The sequence below is a fragment of the Rhinolophus hipposideros genome, assembly GCF_964194185.1.
Source record: "Rhinolophus hipposideros genome assembly, chromosome: X".
NCBI classification, from domain to species: Eukaryota; Metazoa; Chordata; class Mammalia; order Chiroptera; family Rhinolophidae; genus Rhinolophus; species Rhinolophus hipposideros.
This window is the reverse complement of record NC_138046.1, coordinates 44,888,653-44,908,586: the sequence shown is the minus strand read 5'-3', so window position 1 is coordinate 44,908,586 and position 19,934 is coordinate 44,888,653. Positions and strand designations below refer to the sequence as shown.

Below are 19,934 nucleotides of genomic sequence, written 5' to 3'. Positions count from 1 at the left end.
TCAATTTTTTGAGGTACTTCCATACTATTTTCCATAGTGGTTGCACCAATCTGAAACTCTACCAATAGAACAAGGATGCCCACTTTCACCACTTTTATTCAACGTAGTACTGGAAGTTCTAGCCACAGCAATCAGGCAATAGAAAGAAATAAAAGGCATCCATATATGAAAGGAAAAAGTAAAATTGTCATTATATGCAGATTACATGATACTATATAGAGAGAACTGAAAGGATTCCACCAAAAAATATTAGAAGTGATAAACAAACTCAGTAAAATAGCAGGATACAGAATTAATATTCAGAAATCAGTTGCATTTGTATACACCAATAACAAACTATCAGAAGGAGAAATTAAGAAAATAATCCCATTTACAATTGCCTCAAAAACAATTAAATACTTAGGAATAAATTTAACCAAGGAAGTAAGAAACCTGTCCTCAGAACATTATAAGACATTGAAGAGAGAAATTAAAGAAGACATAAATAAATGGAAACATGCCATGCTCATGGATAGGAATAATTAATATAGTTAAAATGTCCATATTACCTAACACACTAAATTCACCACAATCCCTATCAAATTACCAATGACACTTTTCACAGAGTTAGAACAAATAATCCTAAAATTTGTATGGAACCATAAAAGATCCCAAATAGCCATGGCAATCTTGATAAATAAGAACAAAGTGGGAGGTATCATGCTACCTGACATCAAATGACACTACAAGGCTATAGTAATCAAAACAGCATGGTACTGGCATGAGAGCAGACACATAGACAATGGAAAAGAATAGAAAGCTCAGAAATAAATCCATGACTATACGGTCATTTAATCTATGACAACGAAAGCAAGAATTTATATTGGGGTAAAGACAGTCTATTTAATGAATAGTGCTGGGGAAACTAGACAGATACATGCAAAAAAATGAAGGTGGACCACCTTCTTACACCATATACAAGAATAAATTCAAAATGGATTAGAGACTTAAATGTAAGACCTGAAACCATGAAACTCCTGGAAGAAAATATAGGAGGGAAATTCGCAGACATTACCCTTGGAAATATTTTTACTGATATATCTCCTTGCGCATGGGAATGACAAGAAAAAATAAACATGTCGAACCACCACACGGCTTTCCATTGCGGCTGCACCAATTTGCATTCCCACCAACAGTGTATGAGGGTTCCTTTTTCTCCACAGCCTCTCCAACACTTGTTACTATTTGTCTTGTTGATGATAGCCATTCTAACTGGGGTGAGGTGATACCTCATTGTGGTTTTTATTTGCATTTCTCTGATGTATCTTGAGATTATAATGCTAAGTGAAATAAGTCAGACAGAAAAAGCAGAGAACCATATGATTTCACTGATATATGGTATATAACCTAAAACAACAAAAGAACAAGACAAACAAATGAGAAACAAAAACTCATAGACACAGACAATAGTTTAGTGGTTACCAGAGGGTAAGGGGGGCGGGGGTGGTAGATGAGAGTAAAGGAGATTAAATATATGGTGATGGAAGGAGAACTGATTCTGGGTGGTGAACATACAATGTGATTTATAGATGGTGTAATACAGAATTGTATACCTGAAACCTGTATAACTTTACTAACAAATGTCACCCCAATAAACTTTGAAAAAGAAAAAAGAAAACAAAAACCTGTGGGGCTACATCAAACTAAAAAGCTTTTTCACAGCAAAGGAAATCATCAATAAAACAAAAAGTCATCCTATAGAGTAAGAGAAGATATTTGCCAATGATACATCTGATAAGGGGTTAATATCCAAAATTTATAAAAAAAACCTCATACAACTCCATACCAAAAAAACAAACAACCCTATTTAAAAATGGGTAGAGTATATGAAGAGACATTTCTCTAAAGGGGACATACAGATGGCCAACAGACATACTATGACAAAATGCTCAATGTCATTAATCAGTAGAAAAATGCAAATAAAAACCACAATGAGATACCATCAAACTCCTGTCAGAATGGCTATCATCAATAAATCAACAAACAACAAGTGTTGATGAGGATGTGAAGAAAAGGAAACTCTAGTGCCCTGTTGGTGGATAGTGTTTTGAGAAAACTGTTTGTCTAGGAAAATAATGAAGAGATATATATATTTTCAAATGTGGTTGTCTTTCTCCAGTGACTAAGTTGTTTTTCTGAAGGTAAGCAAGAATCTGTGATTCTCTCTGCAGCAGTGAGAAAATTTAGAGGAAGAGGAAAGAAATTCAGTAGAATTTGATTTAAGTTGACCATAAGGACATTTCCTACTCCTCCTTTTTTCAGTTTCTGCTTTGAATTTTTCATATATTTTCAAGAAGGGGCCATGTTTAGCTCCTCAGCCACACAATTCTTTCCTGCCTTTCTTGATAAATTAAAAATGGTTCATGGGGTATTTAAATGTCAGATCCTATAACAAGCAAATTCCTTATTGCAGATAGTTTATTTTTTAAGGTAAAGGTTTTTAGCTTTAAAAAAGATTTTAAAAGGTAAATCTCCCTGCTTTGTTCACAGTTGTCCACTACCCAGAGCTCCTGCTATGTTAAAATTATAAAATTTGCCCTTTGGGAATGAGGACTTCTTAATGTTTTCCTCAGGGGTGGGGAGGGCAATGAGAAGTAATGTCTGGAGATGTTTTTTAAAAATCTGCATTGAATGCATGTATCCAAATGGTGCTGCAGCATTAGAAAAGGGAGCATTATGGAAAAAAAATAGATTGTAAATAGGAAACTAGCACCTATGCTCGCCAAAGGCACATTTTAATTTCTCCCACAACTGTCTCCGTTCCCCTTGGCTGTGAAGTTACTGACCTTGCCTGATGTAGAGAAGCTTATCGACTATAAGCATAGATGAGAGGATTTGGATTTCTCTGCTCCTTTCCCATTCTACTGTTTGTTAGATGTTTACTGCCAGTTTGTTTGTTATGGGCATCATAAAATAGCAAGGTAGGATTATGGCTAAAAGAAAAATAATGGCTTTTGATTAGTTGTGCTGACAAAAATGTCATAAGAGTGAGATTAATAAAAAGCTATGGGGTTAAAGATTCTAGTTATCAGATGGATAGCATGGCCTCTGCTCCAGTTGTCTTTCTGAGCTTGTCGTAAGATGTGGGTTATCTCATCTTACATCAGTTTACAACTCCATCTAGCTATAAGGACCTCTTGCTTTACTTAGCACTGTCAAGAAATAGAGAGCCACAGGGGCCAAAGGAACCCTTCTCTATCCTTAAGACTTCATTCCATTTTTACTGCCTGTGATGACTGGCTTGCCCAACCCTGGAATGACTCTCCATCACTGTCTCACTGTCCTTACTGGTTTCATAGGACAGAGACCCAAAATTAAAAATAAAATATTTTTTGAGATATACATATGGTGAAGTATACAAATTATAAGAGTATAGTTGAATGCCTCTTTTAAAAAAAAATGTGTAATCATATGAAGACATAGAACATTTCCAGGACCCTAGAAGGCTTCCTCATATCCTTTTATAGGGAGTATCCCCCCCACTCAAAGGTAACCACTGCATTTACTTCTGTTCTATAGATTCATTTTCCTGTTCTTAAATCTCATAAAAATGGAATTATATAGCATGCACTTATATGCATCTTGTTTGTTTCAACATTTTTTTAAAAAATTTTATTGGGGAATATTGGGGAACAGTGTGTTTTTCCAGGACCCATCAGCTCCAAGTCAAGTCATTGTTGTTGTTGTTGTTGTTGTTGTTTTTCAATCGAATTGTGGAGGGCGCAGCTCACTGGCCCATGTGGGAATCGAACAGCGACCTTGGTGTTATGAGCACTGCGCTCTAACCAATTGAGCCAACCGGCTGCCAAGTTTCAACATTGTTGTACATATGTTTTTGTGGACAATTGTACTCTTTTATTTTGGTTATATACCAAAATATATTCTTAGTAGAATTGTAGGGTCATGCAGTAGAGGTATATTTAATTTTGGTAGAACTGCCAAATGGTTTTCCAAAGTACTTGTACCAGTTAACACTTTTACCAACTATGTATGAGAGTCCCAGTTGCTCCATGTTCTTTTCAATGCTTGTTATTGTCAGGTTTTTCAATTTTAACTATTCTGGTGGGGTTTTGTGTGTCTCACTTTAATTTGAATTTTACTTATGAGTAATAATAATGAAAACCTATTCATACGGTGGGAGGCCTTTTTGGATGTTCTCTTCTGTGAAGTGGCATTCAATTTTTTTCCTATTTAAGAAAAATGGATAGTGTGTCTTTTATTGATTTGAAGGAGTTTAAAAATATATGTATATGCCGGATACAAGTCCTTTGTTGGTTATATGTATTGTGCACCTTTTCTCCCAATCTGTGAGACTTTTCACCCTCTTAAGGTGTCTTTTGATAAATGGAAGTGCTTAATTTTAATGAAATCCAATTTATCAATCTTCTTTCATAGCTAATACTTTTTGTATGGAATAAGAAATCTTTGCCTACTGAAAGTCATGAAGATATTTGCCTATGGTTTGATCTAGATTTATTGTTTTACCTGTCATATTCAGACCTATGATCCATTTCAAATTATTATTATTATTATTATTATTATTATTATTATCATCTTGTTATCTGGTGTGAGGTGTCATGGTTCAGTGATTTATTTGCCTCTCCTTGTGCCACTGCCATGCTGCCATAATTACTATACCTGTATTGCTAGCCTTGATATATTATATGTCATACAATTTTGTTTTTCTTTAAGATGTATTTTGTTTTTCTTTAAGATGTATATACAAAGCCCTTTCAATATCTTTACGTTTTGGAATCACTTTCTCCAAAGTGTGTTTTAGCGATGACTTTGAGTTTATTAACTCATTATACACCCTAGGCCCTCCAAACTTCAAAGTCTATGTAACACTTTGCGGGAGAGGCCGGCAGTGGGCAGTGTGTTTAGGACAGTTCCCCTCCCGCTAGTGAGATTTTATCTCCGAAGTACCGTGAGACTGTGGGAGATTTTACTCAGCCCTATATTTGTAGGTGCAATCCTAGAAACCACGCTAACTTCAGGTAATGAAAATTTGCTCTGCATTTCAGGCTTCTTAAATTTACAATCCATTATGCTAGCCTCAAACTTTATGCAGGTTTCAATTTTCCTTAGTAGAGACCCTCTCTGCCTTGGGGCCAAACCTCATTTTCAACTTGTGCCCAGAATTAGTGAACGTCTTGTGATTATCAGCTCACTTAGGAAGGGCTCTTTGTTCTCTGAAATTGTAGTTCATATTGTCCTTGTTTCCACCGATTGCAGATATTTTTAAACCTATCAATTCTGCAGTTTATCCTTCTTGTTGTTTAGTTGGACGGGAGTGTTAACATCCCACTTGAAAGCAAAAGTGCTGACAGCGTTTAATAGGCAGAACCTTGATCCTCACGTCCATCTTGTCTTTATCACGGGTGAATATCTGTGAGTGTTTGGGTTAATTCAGTAGGTCAGTGAAAGGGCAGATAAAATGGACACAACATTCCTATAGCAAATGATGTGGATCCTGGACCAGGCTATCTCCATCCTTCTTTAGGACTCACAATTTGGAATTCAGCCAGTTTCTAAGGATGGCAAATTAGATTAATATTCTCAGGTCTATTCCTGCTTAGAATGAGATGTCAGCACTGGTGTAAATAAGGCAAATTTTACTCCTGTAGGCACCTGAATTTGTGCCTCTGGCAGAGGACTTTAGGAGTCAGACCCAGGCTGATTTCCAGTTCTATATCTTTACTTACCGTTTGACTGTGGGCAAGTTACTTAATTTCTGATCCTGAATTTTTCCATCTGTAACTTCACAGTGTTATTGTGAGGATTAAATGTACTAATATTAGAAAATTGGGTTTCACAGTGCTTGAAACATAATAGGTCTTCCACAAATGTGAGCATTTATTAAAATATTTATGGGCATGGCATAAGATCTGATATATACGTAGTTCTTGAGGTTGGGGATTATGCTTGGTTACTTTTTTGGAAGGAGTAAGATTTACATACAGTGAGAGTACAGATATTAACAGTAACACTTTATGTGTTTAAAGTTAATCCATTAATATTTTTGCTGTACATTTTGGTCCTTTATAAAGTTAAATAAATTCCCTACTCCTAATTTTCTAAAAGTTTTTATTATTAATAAGGGATGTACTTTCTCAAATGCCTTTTCTCTCTGTCTTTTTAAGATGAATTACATTGCTCGGTCTTCTGATATTAAACCACACTCTATTTTCTGGAATAAACCCTGCTTGATTTATCATGTTAAATGATAGATGGCTAGATAAGTAGCTAGATAGATGCATTCTAAACTAAGGGCAGGGAAATGAATCACAAGATTTAGTTCACCGGAGTAAGCATGTTGCATTCAGTTAGCTAATATTTTACTTAGGATTTTTATATTTATGTTCATAAGTGAAACTGACCTATTTTTTTCTTGAACTATCCTTTTTTCAGATTTAGAATCCAATTCTGCTGTTTTTATTTTTTTCTATCTCTGCTTCCGCCTGCACATGATGGCTTTTTTTCTTCATTTGCTTTGTAATTTGGATTGTGAGTTCACGTTTATCTTGGATCTATCTGTCGGAATTCTAAAGAGGCCTGAGTTGAGTCCTCTATCCTCAATAAAAGATTTGCTTTTCACAAAACAAAAAAACAAACAAACAAAACATTCCATCAGTTTTGATGAATAAAACTCTTGTGTAACCCAAAACTATATCTAAAACATGATCATTACCATCACCACAGAAAGTTCTCTTCTGCCTCTTCCCAGTCAGTTCCCACTCCCCTAGATGTAACCACTATTTTGCATTTTTCTATCGAAGATCATTTTGCATTTTTGAGAAGTGCATATGAATGGAATCATACAGTATGTATGCTTTTGCATCTAGTTTTTTTCATGAAGTATAACGTTTTTGTTGTCTCTATGAGTAGTCGCTTTCTTTTTATTGAATATTAATATCACGTTGTAAGAATATACCAGTGTATTTATCCAATTCTCTTTTTTTTAAGTGGTCATACATTATTTTTATTTTTTTCCTTTTTCACTATCCCCCTCCTACGACTGCTGTTTATTTGTTGTGTTTTTTTTGTTTTTTTTTAATTTATCGGGGTGACAATTGTTAGTGAAATTACATAGATTTCAGGTGTACAATTCTGTATTACATCATCTATAAATCCCATTGTTTGTTCACCACCCAGAGTCACTTCTCCTTCCATCACCATATATTTGATCCCCCTTACCCTCATCTCCCTACCCCCACCCCCTACCCTCTGGTAACCACTAAACTATTGTCTGTGTCTATGAGTTTTTCTTTCTCATTTGTTTGTCTTGTTCTTCTGTTGTTTTGGGTTTATATACTACATATCAGTGAAATCATATGGTTCTCTGCTTTTTCTGTCTGACATTTCACTTAGCATTATACTCTCAAGATTCATCCATGTTGTCACAAATGTTCCTATATCATCTTTTCTTACCGCCGAATAGTATTCCATTGTGTATATATACCACAACTTCTTTATCCATTCATCTATCGAAGGACATTTTGGTTGTTTCCATGTCTTGGCCACCATAAATAAAGCTACAATGAACACTGTAGCACACGTGTCTTTATGGATAAATGTTTTCAAATTTTTTGGGTAGATACTCAGGAGAGGGATTGCTGGGACATATGGTAATTCTATTTCTAATTTTTTGAGGAACCTCGACACTGCCTTCCATAACGGCTGCACCAATCTGCATTCCCACCAACAGTGTATGAGGGTTCCCTTTTCTCCACAGCCTCTCAAACACTTGTTACTATTTGTCTTGTTGATGATAGCCATTCTGACTGGGGTGAGTTGATATCTCATTGTGATTTTTATTTGAATTTCTCTGATGATTAGTGATGTTGAGCATTTTTTCATATGTCTATTTGCCATTTGTATGTCCTCTTTGGAGAAATGTCTCTTTAGCTCGTCTGCCCCATTTTTCAATTGCGTTGTTTGTTTTTTGTTGTTGAGCTTCATGAGTTCCTTATATATTTTGGATATTAGCCCCTTATCGGAGGCACTGTTTGCAAAAATTTTCTCCCATTCAGTTGGTTGCCTCTTTATTTTGTCGATGGTTTCTTTTGCTGTGCAGAAGCTTTAAGTTTCATATAGTTCCATTTGTTTAGTTTAGCTTTTACTTCCATTACCTTTGGAGTAAAATTCATAAAATGCTGTTTGAACCCAAGGTCCATAAGTATACTACCTATGTTTTCTTGTATGCAGTGTATTGTGTCAGGTCTTATGCTTAAGTCTTTGATCCATTTTGAATTAATTTTGGTACATGATGACAGATAGCAGTCCAGTCTCATTCTTTTGCACGTGGCTATCCAATTCTGCCAGCACCATTTATTGAAGAGGATGTCTTTCCTCCATTGCATATGGTTAGCTCCTTTGTCAAAAATTGTCTGTTCATATTTATGTGGCTTTATTTCTGGGTTCTCAATTCTATTCCATTGGTCTACATGTCTGTTTTTCTGCCAATATCATGCTGTTTTGATTATTGTAGCACTGTAGTACAAGCTAAAGTCAGGGAGTGCGATACCTCCAGTATTGTTCTTTTTTCTTGAGATTGCTTTGGCTATTCGGGGTCTTTTGTGCTTCCAAACAAATCTGATGATTTTTTGTTCTATTTCTTTAAAAAATGCCATGGGGAATTTGATGAGGATTGCAATAAATCTACATATTGCTTTGGGAAATATGGCCATTTTAACTATGTTGATTCTTCTAATCCATGAGCACAGAACGTCTCCATTTCTTTGTGTCTTCTTCAATTAATTTCAAAAATGTCTTACAGTTTCCAGCATATAGGTCCTTCACATGCCTGGTTAAGTTTATTCCTAGGTATTTTATTATTTTTGCTGCAATTGCAAAGGGAATTGTTTTTCGTATTTGTTTTTCTGAGATTTCATTGTTAGTATATAGGAAAGCAATGGACTTTTGTACGTTGATTTTGTAGCCAGCAACTGTAGTGTATTCGTTGATTGTTTCTAATAGCTTTTTGGTGGAGTCTTTAGGGTTTTCTATATATAGCATGATGTCATCTGCAAAGAGTGATAATTTAGCTTCTTCATTCCCAATTTGGATGCCTTTTATTTCTTTCTCTTGCCTGATTGATCTGGCAAGGACTTCCAACACTATGTTGAAAAGCAATGTGATAGGGGACAGGCCTGTTATGTTCCTGAACGTAGAGCAAAGGGCTTCAGTTTTTCACCATTAATTATGAGATTAGCTGAGGGGTTGTCATAGATGGCCTTTATTATGTTAAGGTATTTTCCTTCTATACATATTTTATTAAGTGTTTTAATCATAAATGGATGTTGTTTCTTGTCAAATGCTTTTTCTGCATCACTTGATACAATCATATGATTTTTGTCCTTTATTTCGTTTATGTGCTGTATCACATTGATGGATTTGCAGATGTTGAAGCATCCTTGAGCCTCGGGGATAAACCCCACTTGGTCATGGGGAATAATGTTTTTAATGCATTGTTGTATTCGATTTGCTACAATTTTGTTTAGGATTTTTGCATCTATATTCATCAGAGATATTGGTTTGTAGTTTTCTTCTTTTGTGTTGTCCTTACCAGGTTTTGGTATCAGGGTAATGTTGGCCTCGTAAAATGATTTAGGGAATACTGTACTCTTCTTCAATTTTTTGGAAGAGTTTGAGCAGGATTGGTATTAGATCCTGTTTGAAGGTTTGGTGGAATTCACTAGTGAAGCCATCTGGTTCCGGCTTTTGCTTTTGGGAAGGTTTTGGATGACTGATTCAATTTTGTTACTGGTCATCGTTCTGTTTAGATTTTCCAGTTCTTCATGGTTCAGCCTTGGAAGGCTATCTGTTTCTAAGAACTTGTCCATTTCTTTTAGGTTATTGAAGTTTGTGGCATATAGTCCTTCATAGTATTCTTGGATGATCCTTTGTATTTCTGTGGTGTCCGTGATAACTTCCCCTATTTCATTTGTGATTTTGTGATTTAGTGTCTTCTCTCTTTTTAGTGAGTCTAGCCAGGGGTTTGTCTATTTTGTTAATATTTTAAAAGAACCAGCTCTTTGTCACATTAACTTTTTCTATTGTCTTTTTGTTCTCTATTTCATTTAGTTGTCCTCTGTTTTTTGTTATTCCCTTTCTTCTGCTGAACTTCGGTTTTACTTGTTCTTCTTTTTCTAGTTCTTTAAGATGTAACATGAGGTTATATATATGGGGTTTTTCTTGTTTCTTGAGATAGGCCTGTAATGATATAAATTTCCCTCTTAAAACTGCTTTCACTGCATCCCAAAAATTTTGGTAGGATGTATTTTCATTGTCATTTGTTTCTATGTATCTTTTGATCTCTCCTCTAATTTCTTCTTTGACCCAGTCGTTCTTTAAAAGTATGTTGTTTAATCTCCATGTATTTGTGTTTTTCCTGCTTTCTTTTCGCAGTTGATATCTAATTTCAAAGCCTTGTGATCAGAAAATATGCTTGGTATGATTTCAGTCTTCTTAAATTTGCTGAGGCTGATTTGTGTCCCAATATATGGTCCCTTGAGAATGTTCCATGTACACTCGAAAAGAATGTATAGTCTGATGTTCTACGGTGAAGTGCTCTACATATGTCAATGATGTCCATTTCATCTAATGTGTCATTTAGGGCTGCTATTTCATTATTTATTTTCTGATTGGATGATCTATCATAGGTGTCAATGATGTATTTAAGTCCCCTAGTATAATTGTGTTTTGGTCAATTTCTCCCTTTAGTTCTGTTAGTAGTTGCTTGGTATATTTTGGTGTTCCCTGATTGGGGGCAAAAATATTGATGACTGTTATGTTTTCTTGTTTATAGTTTACCGTTATGAACTGTCCATCTTTGTCTGTTGTTATCTTTTTCACCCTGAAGTCTGTTTCATCTGATATCATTATGGCCACGCTTGATTTTTTGGGTATCATTTCCTTGGAGTGTCAATTTCTACCCTTTTACTTTGAGTCGATGCTTTTCTTGTAGCTGTGATGTGTCTCTTGGAGACAGCATATGGTTTGGTTTAGTTTTTTGATCCAATCTGCCACTCTTTGGCTTTTTATTGGTGAGTTCAGTCCATTTACATTTAGGGTGATTATTGATACATGAGAATTTCCTGTCATTCTAACTTTAGTTTTCTGGTAAGGCTATGTCTCCATTCTTTCTTTTCCTTTTTGTTGTTGTCTATTATTTCTGTGTGGTGGTATTCTATGATGTTCCCCTCTGTTTCTTCTTTTATTACAGTACATATTTCAGTTCTCTATTTTTTTTTGAGTGATTACCCTTACGTTTATGTAAAAGAAAGTTTGATATTTAGAGTATTCCATTTTCTTCAGCACGCTTACTTTCTCCACTCCCATATTCCAGTTCAGGCCTTTACTCTCCCCCTTTTTATGTTGACATAAATTGTCCCTGTTGATGGTGGTTGAATAGGCTCCTTAGTATTTCTTGGAGCAGGTCGTGTATTTGAAAATTCCCTCAGCTTCTGTATGTCTGGAAAGGTCTTTATTCCTCCTTCATATCTAAATGATATGTTTGCTGGATATATTATTCTTGGCTCATAATTTCTCTCTTTCAATAGTTTGAATATTTGGTTCCACTCCCTCCTGGCTTGTAGAGTTCCTGCTGAAAAATCTGATGATAATCAAATGTGCTTTCCTTTGTAGGTTACCGTCTTCTTTTCCCTGGCTGCCTTGAGGATTCTTTTTTTGTCGTTGATTTTAGTCAGCTTCAATATAATGTGCCTTGGAGAAGGCCTGTTGGGATTGAAGTAATTAGGTGTTCTTTTTGCTTCTTGGATTCGAGGATCCACTTCTGTCCACAAGTTTGGGAAGTTCTCATCAACAATTTGTTTGAATATATTCTGTGTTCCCTTCTCTCTTTCTTCTCCTTCTGGTATGCCCACTATTGTTACATTGCTCTTTCTGATAGAATCAGAAAGTTCTTGTAGAGTTCTTTCATTTCTTTTAAGTTTCAAGTCTCTTCTTACATCTGTGTAATTTTCAGGTTTCTATCTTCCATGTCACTGGTCAACTTTACTACCTAAGCTGGTTATTTCATTTTTAATTTCTTCTTTTGAGTTCTTAATCTCCAGAAATTCCATTTGTTTCTTTTTTAAAATGTCAATGTCTTTCGTAAAGTGGTTATGTTGTACTTTGATTGCGTTTCTGAATTCATTAAATTGCCTTTCTGTGTTTTCTTGCATCTCATTGAGTTTTTTCAGAACTGCAATCTTGAATTCTCTGTCATTTAAGTCACATATTTCCATATCTTGAAGTTCCTTTTCTGGAGACTTTTTACTTTCTTTCTGAGTTATCTGGTTGCCTTGGTTATTCATGGCAATCACTGATTTACTATTTCTCTTCCTAGACATCTACAGGAGTGGCTTCTGCAACATGTTGATAGGAAGAAGTTTTTCTTTTGTTTTCCAGTACTTGTTGGTAGAATATTTTATTTTGTCTCCGACTGTAGCCTTTTTCCCCCCCTCTCACACAGTAGTTCTATGTTTTCTCTGCACTCTTCCAGTTTCTCACACAATGGGGGGATTCCCTGGGAGAGGGGCTTCTCCTCTGTTAACAGTTCGCTTTTGTCATAGGGCGCCATGTCCCTGTGGCGATGCGTTGAACTTTTGAAGTTCCAAAGCTCTTTCTGCACCAGATTCAGAGCCCTATGGTTCAGCAGTTCTGTTTACTCTTGCTGGGATCTGCCCAGATAGGTGGGGCCAGGGGTGGGGTGAGTTTTGAGAGGTGGCCCAGAGCAATGGCGGCGACCACCAACACAGCTGGTCCTGCTTCCACAGATCCCTCCCATTTGCCGGAACTAGTCGGGCTGTGAATCTGTGTCTGTGGTCTGCAGTTCTCAGAACAAAAAATATTCTGTTCTTTTGATCTGACACTGCTACTGTTCCACTTCCTGCACCGGGCAAGTGGGGGCGGGGTGAGCTCTGGGAGGGTAGGGAGGGAACGGCTAGTTTCAGTGTCTAAGGCTTCCGTTCTCAGCTTGGCAGTGAGGGCTTAAACCACCGTTTTCAGTTTTCTTCCCTCGGTCTTTTCTCCGAGGTCTCTGCCATGAGCGTTGGGTTCAGCCGTGTTATATGCTGTCCCCTCAGCCCTGTGGGCCATAAGCGGAGCCCTAGCAGTCCGAGTTCTTCCGTCTCCCGCAGCTGCGGTAGTTCCGGGATGCAAGGAGCTCGGAGCACTGAGCTAGGTCTATGTCCTGCGTTCGCGGGGCTCCGTCTTCGCACTTCTCCCTTCCCTCCTCCCGCCCAGCTCATGCAATTCGCCCACCTGGAGGTGAATTCAGTAGTGGGCCTCTTCTTCTTGCCTGTCTGCTGTGCAGGGAGTCCTTTGTGGAGTTATTGTTGTTCAATTAGTTGTAAATTCCAGGGGAGCTTTACAGAGGCTCACTTCACGTGGCCATTTTGATGACGTCTCAATTTTTTTCTCCCGACTGCTGTTTATTTGTATTGACTTATTTTTTTATTAGCTTCAGGTGTACAAAGTAGTGTAATAATTAGACATTTACACCCCTCACAAATTGATTACCCCTCTCCCCCAAGCTAGTACCCCTCTGACATCTTATGTAGCTATTACAATACCATTGTCCATTCTCCTTTTGATTGACTCCTGGGCTCTTTCCACTTTTTTGGGATGGTGTTATTCATAAGGCTTCTATGACCATCCTTGTAAAAGTTTTTTTTTGTGACTTTTAATTTCTTGGATAAATACTTTGGAGTAGACTTGGTAGGACTATATGGGTGCTTGCCTAGTTTTAGAAGAACTGGCAGATGTTTTCAAAGAGGTTGTACCATTTTACACTTGCACCAGCAATGTATGAGAATTCTGGTTGTCTGCATGTTTGACAACATTTTGTGTTGACAGTCTTTAATTTAACCAGTCTGGTGAGCGTGTTCTATCTTATTGTAATGTTAGTTTGCATTACCATGATGATTAATGATGCTGAATACATTTTCATGTGCTTATTAGCTACAGGCATACCTTGAAGATATTGCAGGTTCAGTTCCAGACCACTGCAGTAAAGCAAATATTGCAATAAAGCAAATCAGACACATTTTTTGCTTTATCAGTACATATAAAATTTGTTACATTATACTGTACCCTTTTTTATTTTTTATAGCATTATGTCTAAAAAACAATATACATACCTTAACTAAAAATGCTTTATTGCTAAAAAATGCTAACCATCATCTGAACCTTAAGTAAGTTGTACATTTTTGGTGGTGGAGAGTCTTTCCTTGATGTTGATGACTGCTGACTGATCAGGGTAGTGGTTGCTGAAGGTCGGGGTGGCTGTGGCAATTTCTTAAAAATAAGGTAACAATTATGTTTGCCACATCAGGTGAAAGTTTGGCATATTGATTGACTCTTCCTTTCACAAACGATTTCTCAAAGATCACAGATCACAGATCACCATAGCAGATATAATAACAATGTAACAATGACAATGTTTGATATATTATGAGAATTACCAAAATGTAACAGAGAGATGAAGTGAGCAAATGCTGTAGGGAAAATGACATCAATATACTTGTTTGACACAGGGATTCCACAAACCTTCAATTTTTAAAAAACACACTATCACAATAAAGTGAAATACAATAAAACAAGGTATGCCTGTATTGATTTTTCTTCCTTTGTAAAATGTTCAAATCTTTTGGCCATTTTTTTTTTGCCATTTTTAAAAATTGGTTTGTTTGTCTTTTTTATTTTTGAGTTGTAGGAGCTTCTTACAAAGAAGTTGTAGCATTCTGGTTACAACTTTGTCAGATATATGAATGTGCTTTGTGATTGTTTTGTTCGTTTTACTAACTGTATGTTTTGATAAATTGGTTTATCTTTGTACCTCCTGCTATCCCCAGACATGGCTGAAACTTGATAATATTTACTGAGTAAAAGAGCAGAAAGTCATTCATCCCTCCCTCCTTCCCTTACTTCCTTGTTCAGCAATACTTGCTGATTACCTACTATGTGGCAGCCTATCTTCTATGATTTTGGGGATACAGCAGAAAGCAAAACAGACAAGCTTCCTAATCTCATAGTACTTGTCTTTTAGTCTATACGTATATGGGGATGGAGTGGAAGACAGAAAAACAAGTAAACAAGAAAATATGAGGGAGAACCCATTAGGATCTTGGGGAAACTACCGTTCCAGCTGGTTCCAGAGTCCATGCGTGCCAGGGGTGCGAGTGGCGGTCGCAAGGTGGCTCTTACCTTTCACGTCTCTGCACCGTGGAGACTAGAACCGGCATCTTCGAAGGACGCCACCTCCAATCACGGTGCTGGTGCGGGTGGAGGTTAAAACACTGGGGTCCTGAGACTGAGGAAAACGCGCCAAGTTTCCCTCGGTAGTGCAGTGGGAATGACCCTAGCGGTTCAGGCGCTTCGGCAGTGGGACTACTTATTGTGCTTCTCACCATCCTGGAGCAGGCGCGGGCAAGCGCCGCTCCGGGGATATAGTTGGTGCCGGCGCACCGCAGGACCGAGCAGCAGCCCGGGTTCCCACTTTTGAGAGCAAATGGTCACTCCCCCGCGGGGAGGGCGATCCGAACAGCTTTTCCACGGGTCAGGGACTCCGCGGGCTCGGGGCAAAATCTCATCTGTTGTACTTACTCTCATCCCTATTCGACTCGCCTCACCGCCGCAGACCTCTCTTTGGGCCATGACCAGATATGATTGGTGATTATATCGTCCCTGTATAAATTCTTGTCAACTCTTTGGGATTTGAAGAGAAAATGCCTGGTGTCATACCTAGTGAAAGTAATGGGCTTTCAAAAGGTAGTCCATCAAAGAAAAACAGACTTTCCTTGAAGTTTTTTTCAGAAAAAGGAAACTAAGAGAGCCTTGGATTTCACAGATTCTCAAGAAAATGAAGAAAAAGCTTCTGAATATAGAGGATCTGAAATTGATCAAGTTGTTCCTGCAGCACAGTCCTCGCCTATGAACTGTGAGAAGAGAGAAAACTTGTTACCATTTGTGGGACTGAACAATCTCGGCAATACTTGTTATCTTAATAGTATAGTTCAGGTATTGTATTTTTGTCCTGGTTTTAAATTGGGAGTGAAACACATATTTAATATTATTTCAAGGAAGAAAGGAGCTCTTAAAGATGAAGCCAATCAAAAAGATAAGGAAAATTGTAAAGAAGATTCTTTGGCAAGTTATGAACTAATATGCAGTTTACAATCCTTGATCATTTCAGTTGAACAGCTTCAGGCTAGTTTTCTCTTAAATACAGAGAAATATATTGATGAACTGGCTACTTAGCCAAGGCGACTACTTAACACACTCAGGTATAGCCTATAATATAATTTTAAGATTTCAATTTTGTTCCTGATTGCTCTTTGGAGGAGAGTGATACATGAACAAATTGCAGTAAAGGGCAAGGAAAATAGAAACTGCAGATCTATAGTCCTTACTATCCCAGAGGCTTCAAAAACTAGACATTTTTTCATAAGGGAACTCAACCCTATGTATGAAGAATATCTACAGCATGATGCACAGGAAGTATTACAGTGTATTCTGGGAAACATTCAAGAAACATGCCAACTCCTAAAAAAAGAAGAAGTAAAAAATGTGGCAGAATTATCTAACAAGGTAGAAGAAAAACCTCATCAGAAAGAGGAAATTAGTGGTATTAACAGCATGGAGATGGACAATATGAGGCATTCTGAAGACCATAAAGAAAAACTCCCAAAAGGAAATAGGAAAAGAAAAAGTGACACCGAATTTGGTAATATGAAGAAAAAAGTTAAGGTATCCAAGGAACACCAGTCATTTGAAGAGAACCAGAGACAAACCAGATCAAAAAGAAAAGCTACAGGTGATACATTAGAGATGCCTCCTAAAATAATCCCCAAGTACATTTCTGAAAACGAGAGTGCAAGACCCTCACTAAAGAAATCAAGAGTTAAAACAAATTGGTTCAAGTCTGCGACTAAGCAACCCGGCATTCTTTCTAAATTCTGTAGTTTGGGGAAAATAACAAACCAAGGACCCAAAAAACAATCTAAAGAAAATGAATATGATCTTGAAGAGGACTCTGAGAAGTGTGAAAATGATAGCACAACTAATGGTTGTGGACTCCCCTGTGAACCTCCAGGGGATAATGTTAAGCCCGTTAATGGTAATGAAGTTAAGCCCATAAACAAAGGCACAGAGCAAATTGGTTTTGAGCTAGTAGAGAAATTATTTCAAGGTCAGCTGGTATTTAGGACTCGTTGCTTAGAATGTGAAAGTTTAACAGAAAGAAGAGAAGATTTTCAAGACATCAGTGTGCCAGTACAAGAAGATGAGCTTTCCAAAGTAGATGAGAGTTCTGAAATTTCTCCAGAACCAAAAACAGAAATGAAGACCCTGCGATGGGCAATTTCACAATTTGCTTCAGTGGAGAGAATTGTAGGAGAAGATAAATATTTCTGTGAAAATTGCCATCATTATACTGAAGCTGAACGAAGTCTTTTGTTTGACAAAATGCCTGAAGTTATAACCATACATTTGAAGTGCTTTGCTGCTAGTGGCTTGGAGTTTGATTGTTATGGTGGTGAACTTTCCAAGATCAACACTCCTTTACTGACACCTCTTAAATTGTCACTAGAAAAATGAAGTACAAAGCCAACCAACGACAGCTACGGATTATTTGCAGTTGTGATGCATAGTGGCATTACAATTAGTAGTGAGCACTACACTGCCTTTATTAAAGTCACTGACCTCAACAGTTTAGAACTAGATAAGGAAAATTTTGTGGTCGACCAAATGTGTGACATGGGTAAGCCAGAACCATTGAATGAGGAGGAAGGAAGAGGTGTGGTTGAAAATTATGATGATGAAGAAATGTCAATTAGAGTCAGTGGAAACACACAGCCAAGTAAAGTTTTCAACGAAAAAACTGTAGAAGCTATTGGACTTCTTGGAGGACAAAAGAGCAAAGCAGATTATGAGCTATACAACAAAGCTGTATAAAGCTGATAAAGCTGCCAGTACAGCATTTGCTGAAAATAGAAATTCTGAGGCTAACAATACTAATGGGACCCATGAATTTGATAGAAACAAGAAATCCAGTGAGCAAACAGGCATTAACATTAGTGGATTTGAGAACAAAATTTCGTATATAGTGCAAAGCTTAAAGGAGTATGAGGGGAAGTGGTTGCTTTTTGATGATTCTGAAGTAAAAGTTACTGAAGAAAAATACTTTTTGAATTCTCTTTCCCCGTCTACATCTCCTACATCTACTCCTTATTTGCTATTTTATAGGTAACTGTAAAGTGAGTGAATTTTCCTTGTGTATATAGTAAACAGACCCAGGCAAACATTGGCAAAGTTGATTACATCAAAAATTCTTTAGCTTAGCTTTTGAAGCTATTGGTTATTATTGGTCTCTCTAGGTTTTTATATAGTGAAATTTGAATGCTTGAAAACCATGTTAATTTTTAGAATTCATTTTCCTTAGTAGAGACTAGTTATGCATTAACTTCTGGGAACAAACTTGTATAGGTTCTTTTTTTTTCCATTTTTGATATTAATAAACTTCATTGTATCTTTTCTTTTTTTAATTTTATTTATTTATTTATTTTTCAATTTATTAGTTTCAGGTGTACAAGACAAGGTAATACTTAGACGTTCATCATTTATATCCCTCACACTGTGAACCCTCCTCCCCCCATCCACTATCCCTCCGACCTCACACTGAGCCATCACATTATATATATAAAATTATAGTTGGCATTCATTAATGTTTAGCTTCTGGTGTACAATGCCAAGATCAGGCATCCACAGTATCCCTGAGGTGGTCTCCCAAATAGGACCTTAATTTAATTATTCAAAATGGAAGCATTTAAACATTTGAATTTACACCTATCTTTTGTGTTTGCTTTTCAAAATAAAGTGATTGTATTTGTATCTCCATATTTTGGAGCAATTATCTACATGATGTTTATATATAGGTCCTGTGGTTTTTCAGCTAAGAAGCAGAATCTCATTTCAGTACATTTAATTTTATAAGTCATGAAGCCAAATCTTTGATGGGCTGTATTAGAGGCACAAAGTCTGGACTTCGTATGTATTCACAGTGGTGTACATTTTGTGCCTTGAATCACTTTGAAAGTGTCTCAGAAAACCTGTACAGTCCTTCACAACATTTTTGTATGTATTTATGAAGATGATTCTGTACTCTAGTAAATCTTTTTGGGCATGGACTAATTTGTATCTCTTCACAGTAATATTCTGCATGATCTGTATATAGTATATCAAACTTAGAGGTGTGACCTTAAGTTTTACATTTTTAAAAAACCAGAACGTCAATAAAATTTAAAATACTTAAAAACTAAAAAAAAAGTAAATATGAGGTAATTATAGGTGCAATAACACAAAAATGTACTATGCATAATGAGAAAGGGATGATTCAGGGTCTTTTTCAGGTTGAAGGGTCAAAAATCTGAAGAGATGATATTGAAACTGAGACAAGAATGACAAGAAGCCTTTTTTCCCCCTGGAGAAAAGGGATCCCAGGCAGCGGGAACAGCTAATAAAAAAACCTTAAGGTGATTTGGGGCTAAGCACAATCTATACAAAATATCCCTTTAGATAAACTAAGGTGTCAGGGATTGGTTGCTTTGGAAATTACCATACCTGGAATAAGCTGATGTTATACTTAGCAGTTTCTCAATATCTTCTCTGCCCTCCCCACACTTCCCAGCTCCTAGATCCCAAGATACTTTGAAGATAGAAATTATGGATTAGCAAACACAGTGGTCAACAGGGTTAAGGCTAGGTCAGGAATTTTTTTTTTCCACATCAAAGGTGACCAAGTGATAGACAAAATAAATCAAGGGTTGCATAAATAATAAGTAACTACATTTGTTTTTATAATACAGCAAAATATGAAATGTTCTATCTCT

General features: G+C 36.8%; 2 protein-coding genes across 5 annotated transcripts in view; one reads left to right on the top strand and one right to left on the bottom strand.

Annotated features, from left to right (window-relative positions):
- Nucleotides 1-19,934, bottom strand: part of TRPC5 (transient receptor potential cation channel subfamily C member 5) — a 364,801-nt gene that overhangs the window by 83,821 nt on the left and 261,046 nt on the right. The gene's annotated exons all lie outside the window — the stretch shown is intronic.
- On the top strand, nt 15,774-18,295 carry LOC308494439 (ubiquitin carboxyl-terminal hydrolase 1-like; the record flags this gene model as incomplete). The annotated part of the gene is given in 6 exon segments (XM_081042239.1): nt 15,774-15,851; nt 15,853-16,302; nt 16,306-16,331; nt 16,497-17,640; nt 17,644-17,988; nt 17,990-18,295. Coding segments are annotated over 6 exon segments (2,349 nt in total).